The sequence below is a fragment of the Urocitellus parryii genome, chromosome 9 (genome assembly GCF_045843805.1).
Source record: "Urocitellus parryii isolate mUroPar1 chromosome 9, mUroPar1.hap1, whole genome shotgun sequence".
Classification (NCBI taxonomy): domain Eukaryota; kingdom Metazoa; phylum Chordata; class Mammalia; order Rodentia; family Sciuridae; genus Urocitellus; species Urocitellus parryii.
The window spans coordinates 46591960-46604208 of record NC_135539.1 but is presented as its reverse complement, the minus strand read 5'-3'; the positions used below and the strand labels follow the sequence as shown (position 1 = coordinate 46604208).

Sequence of the window (12249 nt, the reverse complement as noted above, 5' to 3'; positions counted from 1 at the left end):
CCAGAAATGACACGCTTGCCATGGGCCATTCGTGTTTTTAATTGGCCAGTAGGAACCTCACAGATCACTCATCAGAAAAACATCTCCAAATCCCCTTTGAGGATGGTTGTTCTCTGCTATTTCTTTCTACCACCTCCTGGCAGATTACTGCTCCTCTTTGTCTAACAATTGATCTTTCTAGAAGGTCTCAGGTTTCTACGTCTGGTTCCCTCCTAGACCACTTCACCTGAGTTCTTCTGATTTAGCCGTCCAAAGCCAATGTCATTACCAGCCCACTCCTCCTCTCTTTTCCCCAAATCTTCTGTGGTCCCCGGAGATCTGTGGTGTCATTGTTCACTGCCTCGAGTAGACTGTAGGTGCTCTTTCCCTTGCTCCTCTTCTGTCAATTCTTACATACTCAAACTCTCTATTCTGCTTCCAGAATCTTCCTCTGCCCTGTCCTCTGTCCATCCCTCCTCACTGCCTGTTCTGAGGCTTTCATCTGCTGCCCCCGGACAGCTGGCCCCTTGGTACTGGCCAGAGCATCCTGGCCCCCTCACTGTCCTGAGTTCCCATTCTTCACCTCTCTGAGCAGCAGTACAACCAAACACCAATTGTCTGTTTTCTGCCAGAGGAGCCAGATTCTCCACCTGGGTGTATATATTCTCCAGTTTGACCTTGATTTTCAGCCTGAGAAAAATTCTCTGTTTGTAACTTGGTTCCTGTCTAGGGCTGCCCACACGTGTTTCTTCCAAAGGAGTGATAAGGTAAACTATCTTCATCAAAGTCCCAGACCTTGGAGTAGATTTGAGTCCATAAAAGAGCTTCTGCCCCCACCGGGTACTTTTCCTCGACTTTCCCCATCCTGTCTCACCTTTGCCCTTTGCTCTGCTCACAATTTCCTGTTATTCTGCATCTCAGAGAGCTCTTATATCCCTCCATTGTGCTCCGTGCACACCCTCTCAGCTGCAATTGGGGCCTCATAAATTTCTCCTCTATTTCAACTTTCCTTGCTTAGCTTTGCTTCTGCTCTTGGGTCCTGCCTAGTCTCCCCAGCACATCTTTCTAGAATGCTCATCTGATCCTTGCTCACAATTTTTTTCTGGCTTCCCATTATCCTTGGGGGGGGGGGGGGAAGCATGGCCTTACCAAGCCCTGTCCAGTCTGACTTCTTCTCAGCTGTCCAGCCTCATTGCTCCCTTGTGTCACCTCAGCCCATACATGACCAAGAACACCTTCACCCATAGCCATTGTTTAGTGCTATAAGACAATTCTCAAAATGGGAGAAAATGACTCTCATATTGACCAGGCAAGCTTAAGTAATAGACAAAGAAAAAAAAATAAGGAAAATAGAGGTACCCACACAAGGAAATCTGTGTATGACTTTTGGTAGGCACGAGTTTTGTGCTCAGAATGATTCCCACATGTCAGGGCTGTTCCTTTAATCATGTGCTCTTTAGCAAGTATCCCTGAAGTCCTGGTCATCTACACTGTTTGTAGAAAAATTAACAGATTAGATTTGCCTCCTCAACTTTGATTTCACAAGGAATAAACCGAAGTGAGCAACAGCAAAGAAAGACCGAGAGGAGAGTCCAGGAAGCTTTTATCTGAAAGAGAGGATTTTACAGGCACTGTGGATTTGACTTGTCAGTGTCCCCCTTGCTGATGTCCTCCTAGCTACAGCAGTAGCTACTTCCTGTCCCTCACAAAAATAGTGATGGCATAGATCTAAAATGAAGAGGCTGTTAACTAGAACTTGCTGAGTGTCCCAGTTAATATTAAAGGCCATTGCAAGTCTAAACACCAAGAGTCCTCAGCTGTAGAAGCTCACAGCTTTTCATTTGCTCTTTTCTGCTACCCCAAGTTAGCATTCCAAATATGACATTTGTGTTCATTATGCAATGAAATCACTGGGCCATTTAATTAACACTTGCTGTAAATATTCAATGATTCCCAAATGCCAAGGGGTGGCTGTGAGAGGGGAGGGGAGGAGCAGGGACGGCAGGGGAGACCTGGCTGATGTCAGCTAGCTAGACAGAGATCAGCCATCACAATCAGAAGCTTCCAGGAGTTGAACAAGGTGCTGAGACTCCCCAAGGCTGCAGAGCCTGTGGGGTGTTTAATACGCTTGAACCCGTGGACAAAGAACACGGACTTCTCTCTGCATCAGACTATGATCAAATATTCTCTGGCGGGGATCATCTGAGCTAGCAAGGGTGTGACATGCCTCATGGGGCTCAGGGATCATATGGTGCTGGGTTTGCCCTGGTGTTGAAGGGGTTGCTCCCTTCAACTCAAAAGGAAGCCCCAAGGCTTGGTGCTGCTACATGCATCAAAGAACCAACATTACGATGAAGGTTTTGTGGTTTATCAGGTACGATGAGGACAACAGATCAGGAGGTAACTGATGTTGAAAAAGTAGTTTGTCACAGCTCCCAAGAGGAGGGGGGCATGCTCCATCATGACACGCAGGGCCCCATGGGGAAGTACCAGGGCCTGTAGTTGGGGGTAGGGAAAGAAAGGAAAATGTGGGTAAGAGGCTTTATTGAGGCTTCTGTGGGAAGGAACAGGTGAGGGGGGTAAGCAGGTTTAGGTTTGGCTAGTATGAACGAGTTCAGTGGGCTCTGGCATTGTCCCTAGTTGTATGTGGCATGTCCCTGGAGTAGTCAGGGCAGGCAAATAATGGCCCCGGCTGTGAAGCGGATGGGGCTGGTGGGAGGTGTGGACTGTGGTTTGGTGGGTTGCATGAGAGTCGCAGTTCTTATTGTCTATAAGAAGTGGCAGACCCTTTGAGGGGTGGCCCCTCCAGAGTCAGCAAGGTCCCAGATGTCAAAGCATCATAAAGACGTGGCTAATCCACAGTGGACTTGAAACGGTGCCTGCAGACCCTCTGCATCTAAGACCCAGCCTTCAATTCCCTGGGTTTACCCAAAGACCCAGATTTTTCTTTGTGAGCCTGCTTCTTGAGGAAGCCTCTGGCCTGTCCCCGCCCAAGAAAAGGAAGTGCAACATCGCCACCTACTGTCGAAGACAGGGATCAAGGACAAAGCTCTCCTGAAAGTGTGCAAAAGAACCACATTTTTTCAAAAACCGTTGCATCCAAACCGTGAACCCTCCCCATTTGCCCAGAAGTCTCCTCTCCCCGGTGCCTGCTTGTGTGTGAATGGAGACATCTCAGACCTTTTTTTCTTTTTTTCCTCAAAGTTTTTATTTTTTTCCCTCCACAGTTTCCTGGAGCAGATGGAAAGTTCAGGATGAGTTAAATGTCCAAGGTTACTGAATAAGAGTATGACAGGTCCGTTGCTACCAGGGTTTTCTCAGCAGTTGTCTTGGTGATAAGGTTAACAGGAAAGCTCTCTCCACTTCCTGTCAAGAGGAGGGGTTTTTTCCCTATATCTCAGAATATGCTTGCTATTTCCTCTTCCTTCTCTGCCTCTCAAAACCAGATGGCAGGAGGTCGGTGGAAGTGAGTGCTGTCTCCAGAGACATCAACGGGGCCTCCTTGTTTGAGTTTTCCATTGTTTAAGAGTTGAAAGGAGAAGACAAGTGTTATGTTTTCGTAAACTACTATTCTAGAGAAAATTGAGGCTGGGAGTGTGTGCACAGAATGTCATCAGGACTGAATTCTCAAAGTCAAACAAATGGGATAAATGGAATTGCTTTGGAAATTAAGTTGTTTCAGACCATACAGATTTAAACTCAATGCTGTTATCATAGTAAGGTTGCTGTCAGCCTCGGGAGGCTACTGCTGCTGTTCTGGTATTAGGACACGTTAAGTCAGTAGCTGTTGTAACCACTTTCTCTGTCACCAGTGAGAGCCGGGACAGTAGAGTAATGACTGTCTGTCTGTCTGTCTGGGGTGTAAAGCCCCTCACCACTTGGAAGACACTTGTTATTTCTTCTCCCTCCTTATTATCTTCATCACCCTTTTCACTGTCCAATAGGAACTCCAAACAAAGGGAGAATGGAGAGGGGAAAAAGTCTTTGTTGACGGCCACTTACTAAGTCCATATTTGTGCCAGGCACTGTATTTGGGCTTGAGATAAAAAAAATGAACAAGACTTGGCTCCAGCCCTGAAGGAGTTGGCAGCCCAGTGAGAAGGCACCCTAGTCATCAGAAGATGACCAGACCGTGGGCAGAGTGTGAGGCAGACCATCCTGATGTCCTGGGAGCATGGGAGTAGACCATAATAATTTTGACTCTAAATTTCAAGGATCTGTGATAACTTAATTTTCAAAGCAGTGCCATATGTTTTTAATCCCTCCCCTGAGTTCTTCCTCTTTCCTTCCTTTTTCTTTCCACTTAATTTATTATTTTAACTACCCCTTGTCAAGAGCCCTTTGTAAAGGATCTAGGTTTATTTTTGATAATTAAATCCCATTGAACGTATTTTGCTTTGAGATGTAAAATTTGCCACTGCATTTCAGTTCTGCATTCTTGGAGAACTGAAAGTTGTACAACTTGAGGATTCCTCTGAGACAATTGCAGACTCTAATATTCAGGGCCCCATGGACAGCTGCTTTGGGGGCCAGAGGGGATGTGGCCAAAGATCAGTCAGTCTTCTTCCCGGGCTTTGGAAGCATGAGGATCGTTTGTAATCCTCTGAAATTCTGCAGTCCCTGACGTGATGGTAATCATGCTACTCACGTCTACTGACTGAGAGGATCTACTAATACCTGAAGTTACACTAGATCCACTCACACATTTAAGTGAATCTATACTGTATTCATCACAGCAACCCCCGCACACATTTGAAAACTGAGAGAAGACAGCGTTCACTTAGGGTATAGATAAGAGGTTTCGTCTGGTGGGCGTGTCTTGACCTAACCTATGGATATGTTTTGTTTGCCTTTTACGATGTTGGCTTGTTGGTTTTGCTGCTGCTGTTTTATTGTGGTCTTACTTTGTATTAGTGTTTAATATTTAAAAACCAGGAGACAACTCAGATGGAGAAGCATCCACTGAGTCCCACTCTCTTCTTTTAGCCTGGAGAAGAAAAGCCCAGAGAGATTGTGTGACTTGTCCTAAGTATACAAAGCAGGGACTAGATTCCTGGTCTTTGGTCCCCTCCCTAGAATTCTTGTCATCAAATTGTAACACTGTACTAGAAGACCAGAGAGGTTGTTCTTCTCGTTCTAGTTCCTTTGCCCCCTACCTCTTTTGGTCCATCCAGTTTCTAAGAGCCAAGCAGCCAGTGCCTTCCCAGTCTAGTCTGAGGGTTGTCGCACCCACTGAGACTCTTTTTCCCTCTGATAACACTGCATTTAAATCACTCGCCATCCCAGCTCCTATATGCTCAGCACGCGATCTTTAGATAGTACAAGCACATTATCTAATTAAAGAATTTAATAAACTCCAAAGTCGATGTGCAAAGGCGCGTTTAATGTAAACTTAAATAATGTCCGCATGTTTCAATCTTGACCAAATCCATAGGCCCCATCCTGATAGGAATTCAATTCTCATTTGGCTTAATATGCATTAATATGTCAGTGCTAAGGACACTTACCACGGTGCTCTGCGTGTGCAGAAATCAAGTCACACTTCACCACCCTTGGGAAAGCACATAAGGAGCATTTCAAAGAGAAACACACACCTTGTTTGATGAAGCAGAAGACATTGTCTTTTTAAAAATCCATCTCGATGGTGATTAGGTCAAAAAAATATAATGAAATCAAATAACATGAAGAATTGGAAAGCGGGTAAGGAAGGCAAAGTGGAAGGAGACTCAGTCTGCTCCTAGGGAGGGATGGCAAGGGAGCCCATTGTTAGTCTCTGGGGAGGCCCTCAGGCCTGACCAATCTGACCTGCTAGAAACAGACATGAAAAATAGTGCCCAAAAAAAAGAATCAGAGAAAAACACTCCATACCATTTCCGAGCCTTCATTTAACATTGGGATCTCCAGTCCTCACCTCAACTCCAGTAGCTCAAGAGAACCGCGGGTTTGTGGTCCCCTGTGGCTCATGTGCCATTCTCCTCTTTCAGGTTCTACATAGAAAGCATCTCCTACCTGAAGGACAACGCCACCATCGAGCTCTTCTTCCTGAATGCCAAGTCCTGCATCTACAAGGTAGGAACACTCTTCCCTGCAGCTTTCCTCCAAAAACCTGAAAGCATCATTCAAAGCTAGAGATACCAAGTTGCTGCCCCTCAGGTGTCTTTATGGATTCAGAGATGCAGCTTATAGGTCAGTGACTGTAAATAAGTGAGAGCTTCATGGAATGAATGCCGTTGGCTAAATAACGTGACCCCTTCTCATCCCATTGCCATCCCTGGCTCCTCTGTGAAGGTGTTCCTTAACCTCGACCAGATGTTGAAGGTCTTCTTATTGATGGAGACAAAGGAGAACCTAGATGAGTAGGACAAATGTGGTATTGGACTTGACTCTCAAAAGTATGAACAAACTTACAACCAAATACATGTACGTTTGACTATTTTTTGATGATTAGCTTATCTCCCAAAAGGATGCTACAGCACTTTACATGAGACAGTTCTTCTCTTTTCTTGAAGCCATATACACCTACATTTACCAACACGACCTTGGAGTGCGGTGTGTGTGTGTGTGTGTGTGTGTGCGTGTGTGTGCGCGCGCGCCTGTGTGGTATACTGGTGATGGAACCCAGGGCCTCACAGGTGCTAGGCAGTGCTCAACTACAGAGCTCCACCCTCAGCCCATGGTAACCATTTCAGGGTATTAAAATACCTTTATTCTAGACCCATTACCCTTCTCATTTGCCCCTGACAGCCCCCACTCTGCTTTCCATTTCTATGGATTTGACCACTCTAGGGACTTCATATATGTAGAATCATACAGTATTTATCCTTTTGTGACTGACTTTTTTTTCACTTTGCATAGGTCCTTAAGATTCATCCATTAAGGGTAAATAATGTCCCATTGCATGTAGAGACCACACTTAATTTATCATCCTTTGTCCATAGATATATGGGTTGCTTCCACCCTTTGGCTATCACGAACAATGTTGCTATGAATATACAGGTATACAAATATCTCCCCTAGACCCTGTTTAAAATTTGGGGAGCAGGTAAACACCATAAATAAAATTGCTTAACTATATTTACCATCTTTTGAGGAACAGTCATACTAGTTTCCATAGAAGGTATACCAGTTTACATTCCCACCTACATTGCACAAGTGTTCAAGTTTCTCCATATCCCACCAATACTTGTTGTTTTCTGGTGTGTATGTGTGGGAGTGGGGTGTCTTAAATAATAGCCATCCTTATGGAAAGCAGTGATATTTTGTGATTTTGATTTGCATCTCCCTAATAACTGGTGATACTGAACATCTTTTCACATGCATAGTGCCCATTTGTACATCTTTAGAGAAATGTCTACTCAAGAGACACTTGTAATTAAGTGGGACAATCCTTGCACTGCATCCAGTTCCCTTCTACACTGGTAATGTTTCTTTTCATTGGATAACCCCAAAGGCCCACCACCTTTCTGGCACACACCCTCTCTTACAGACCCCACCTGGGTTAAGAACTACTGAGAGAACATGTTTAGAGTAAACACCCATTCCGCTGGTTGCCCCCAACATGCACATTGTCTTCATTCATTTTCCCTTGCTATCATAAAATACCTGAGACTGTGTAACTTATAAAGTAGAGAGGTTTATTTAGCTCACAGTTCTGGGTATTCAAGAGCATGGTGCTGACTTCTGCTCAGCTCTGATGAGGACCTCATGGCAGATGGCATCACAACGGTGGAAATGTATGATAGAGTGGTGAGCGGTACATACAGAAGAGATCAAGCATGTAGGATGGCCTCACTTTATAAGAACCAGCACTCATGAGGTCTGCTTCACCCTTATGAGATCCAACCCATTCTGCAAGACCAATGTCAATTCATTCATCCTTCACACATCCCTGTGACCTAATTCCTATCCAGTAGGCCCCACTTCTTAAAAATTTCACTACCTCAACACCAGTCAGTCTGTTGAAGTGGCCAGGTCACAGCTCAGCCAGGACCATGCTGTTCCCTTCAGGACACCCTGTCCTTGCAGTAGAGAGCACCCAAGCAGCACAAAGAACTTCAAATCCAAGTGTGGCTGTTGGCGAGGTGGTCACAGGAGGTATTCGAAGGATTCCAAGGAGATCCTTCAGCCTGTATTTTTGTATGTAACTTACTCAGGTTTGGGGAGTTGCAACACCCACCAAACTTTAAAACCCAAGAGTTGAAATGAGGTACCAGCTTTGGCTTCCCCTTCTGGAAATAAATCAGCACATTCATTGCACAGAGTAGTTCCAGCAAGTGCAAATGTTCAGTGTGACAGAGGGCCTGGCAGTGATCAGATTCAATTCTGTGCAAACACCTCACTTGGTGGCAGTTGCTGAGCCGGGATTTAACACTGGGCTCCAACCCAGCACACTCAGAGGATAGTATTTTGGGGTTTTGCTGAATGAAGGAAAAAGACACTCATTGCAGCTCTGGGTACTTGCAAATTCCTTCCTCTCTTCTCATTTTCTCATTATAAAGTGGAAATAATAATACCATGCAGATACCTCACAGACTGTAAAAGCACCTGATGGTTTTTTAAATGTGAAAACATTTTTTAAAAGTTGAGAAATAAAAAAGTGAGCACTGTCCACCAGGTGGCAGACTTGAACTAAAGAAATGACTGGGGAGCCGCTGAAGTCAGGAAATCACTCCCAAGCTGCGCAAGTAGAAAGTTGCCCCAATGGTAGGTGGTAGACACCTGGGTCAAAGCGAGAGGAAACATTTTCGGGTTTGGAGCTGTTCCGTTCTGTCAGGTCACAGATCCTGAGATGGAACCAACTCTGGAATTCTTGACAATTTTTAAAAAGAAGAAATCCTCAGGTTTTCCAAGTGGAGGTGGTAATGCCTGCTGAGCCAGCCACATTTAAAGTCACAGTGCCACAGCATCATCCCTGTTGCTGAGTGGGGGGTGAACACCATTAGGAAATCCCAGAACTCTCTTCTCAAAAATCCTCATTTGAGTTTGGTCTGGCAAGTAAGAGACCACAAATGACCAGGATTGGCTTCTCTAAAGTTTATCCCAGAGGCCAAACAGCATCCCAAGACCCCCCTATCTCCCTCCCCTGGTCAAAGTAATAGTTCCATTTGCATAAAAAGGTTTACAAAATGTTTTGTTTGTTTTGTGGTTGATGTTGTTTGTACCGGGGATTGAACCCAGGGGCGTTTACCTACTTCTGATCTACATACCCAGCCCCCTCACCTTATTTTATGGTTTATTTTGAGACAGGGTCTCACTAAGTTGCTTAGTGTATTATTATTATTATTTTAAATAAATGACAGCAGAATGCATTACAATTCTTGTTACACATATAGAGCACAATATTTCATATCTCTGGTTGTATATAAAGTGTGTTCACACCAATTCATGTCTTCATACACGTACTTTGGATAACGATGTCCATCACATTCCACCATCCTTGCTAACCCCCTGCCCTCTCCCTTCCCCTCCCATGCCTCTGCCCTATCTAGAGTTTTTCTATTTCGTCTATTTCTCCCATGCTCCCCCTCCCTACCCCACTATGAGTCAGTTACCTTATACCAGAGAAAACATTCAGCATTTGTTTTTTGTTGTTGTTGTTGTTTTGGATTGACTAACTTTACTTAGCATTATCTTCTCCAACACCATCTATTTACCTGCAAATGCCATGATTTTATTCTCTTTTATTGCTGAGTAATATTCCATTGTGTATATATGCCACTTTTTTAATCCATTCATCTATTGAAGGGCATCTCGGTTGGCTCCACAATTTAGCTATTGTGAATTGTGCTGCTATAAACATTGATGTGGCTGTGTCCCTGCAGTATGCTGTTTTTAAGTCCTTTGGGTATAGACCTTGCTTAGGATCTTACTAGGTTGCTGAGATGGGTTTCAAACTCACAATCCTCCTGCCTCATTCTCTGGAACTGCTGGAATTACAGACATACGCCACTGTACCTGGCTTACAAAATGTTTTTTACATACAGTTGTTTCCTCCTAACCTGTGAGGGGGTAGAGCAGGAATGATTAACTTCTCAGAGATGGAAGCTGGTGAGAGCTCAAGTGATGGACTCCAAGAGAAAGAACCTGGAAGCCATTTGACAGGTGGTGCCCTGATTCCAGCAGTTGTGAACATGTAAAGAAATAGGAAGCCGAGAAGCAGAGTGATAAGGAGTTTAGCTTTTGCTGGGACAGACTCGGTTTCCCTTCCCAGCTCTTAGGGAATGCACTTAGGGAATGCACTAAATGTGAACACCTTCTGCAATGTCTCCAAGTTTGGTTTTCCTCTTTGAACAAAGATATTACAAGGCCCTATGCACACCTTCTTGGAAGTACTTAGCACGGTTAGCCACTCGGATTCAGCCCTGAGGAGTTTCTGTTGGCTGTCCATCCACATGGCCACCTGGCCTTCTGAGGCTTTGGAGAGCCCAGGAGACAGGGTCAGCCTCCTGGCCTGTCACAGCTACCCCAGGCTTCTGTTTACCCAGCAGCTTAACATCATCAGCTCCCACCCTGTCTCTTGGGGACCGATTCCCACAGCATATTAGAATCAAAGTTGTTCAGGTGAAATTAACGGCTATCCCTGCTTCCTCAAAGACCTACTTCACTCACATTTTAAAATAGAAAGATTCATTTTTTTCTAGGGCCTGGGGTGCAGCTCAGTGGTAGAACTCTCACCTAGCCTATGTGAGGTCCTGGCTTTGATTCCCTAACACTAAAGAAGTTTTAGGGTTTTTTTTGTTTTTGTTTTTGTTTTTGTTTTGTTTTTAAGAGAGAGAGAGAGAGTTTTTTAATATTTATTTTTCAGTTTTCAGTGGAGACAACATCTTTATTTTATTTTTATGTGGTGCTGAAGATCGAACCCAGCGCCCCACGCATGCCAGGCGAGTGCGCTACTGCTTGAGCCACATCCCCAGCCCAGAAGTTTTAGTTTTATCAAAATAATATGCGGCATAGTTTTGAAGTTAAATGAAAATGTGCCCACCTCCTTTCTGACCCAGGTCCTGCGACTGTCAAGATGGTAGTTGTTTCTTCTAGAGCTTACTTCTATTTCTAAATAAATGGCCCTTTTGTTCCTGATTTGTCCATTTTAGGTGGTGAATTCTTTTTAAGATAGAGGAGGATTAGGGTGTCCCATACAACCACCCACACTTTCCTTTTTCCCATTTCTCAATAGGGCAATAATATAATTCTGGGATAAAGCCATAGTCATCAGCATGCCATTGTGATGACTAATCCAAATAGTATGCATTCTTAGACAATCAGTTGTTGTACTGAGAGGGGTTAATTGCCTTGCTTTTACTTGTTGAGTTTCTCTGTATCCTTTATTTCCCCTCCCCCCTCCAGAGGATACACAGAAACAGATACAGGATACACAGAAATCCTACAGATTCCCAAATGCATTCCAATATTAATTTCCAATACAAAGGTAATTCCCCAGTTCTCTCTTTGGTTTGATTTTGGCTGCTGCTGCTGCTGCTGCTGCTGTTGATTTTCCCGGGACCTGCCCTTGGGAATCCTCTGCCCTTCTGCTCCAGCTGAACCTGGCCTCCTTCACAGCTCTCACCCAGGAGCACCCCCAGCCCCCTGTCTTTCCCACCCCTACATTGTATCATTTCCTCTGCCTCTTGGATCCTTTTTTCCTTTTTTTTTTTTCTTTTGGGGAACATTCACCAGTAAATCCTGAGAAAGCATGTATATTATGTAGTGTCATTTGTATAAAATATCCAGGTCCTTGTGAATCTGAAAATGTCTTACCCTCATATCTAATGAATAGTTTGGATGCAGGAATATAAAATGGTCATGTCTCTGACTATCAAGTGCTGTTCTGCAGAAGTCAACTGTCCTATCCATTAGAAGTGATTTTCCCATCCCAGCGCACGTGTGCACACACACACACACACACACACACAATGAGATCTTTCAGGATCTCCTCTATTTCTCTCGACCTGAAATTTCAGAAGTGTGCCTGTTGTGGGGCATAATGCTGGGAATTCATGGACACTTTTAGTCTTAGTCAGGATATTCTATATATACCAGTCCTTGTACAAGGAGATTTGCAGTCTTCGTTTCTGGGGGGTCATGTTTGTAGTGTTTCTTTACTATCTTCTCCCCACTGTTGTCCTCTCTTTTTGGAACCGCTGTGCTTCCGGTGCTGAGTATAGCCTCCTGCCCTTATTTCTCACCTCTCCAACTGTCCATCTCTGTCTCTTTGCCCTACTTTCTGGGAGACTTTTGTCAGTATCAATCTCTTCTATAGACTTTTTAACCTTT

The 12249-nt window shown here is 44.4% G+C and overlaps 1 protein-coding gene across 1 annotated transcript in view; it reads left to right on the top strand.

Annotated features, from left to right (window-relative positions):
- Positions 1-12249, top strand: part of Frmd4a (FERM domain containing 4A) — a 262810-nt gene that overhangs the window by 142650 nt on the left and 107911 nt on the right. Inside the window, exon 5 of the mRNA XM_077802674.1 lies at positions 5964-6048. Coding sequence (XP_077658800.1) covers positions 5964-6048 — 85 coding nt within the window. The remainder of the gene's footprint in view (positions 1-5963; positions 6049-12249) is intronic.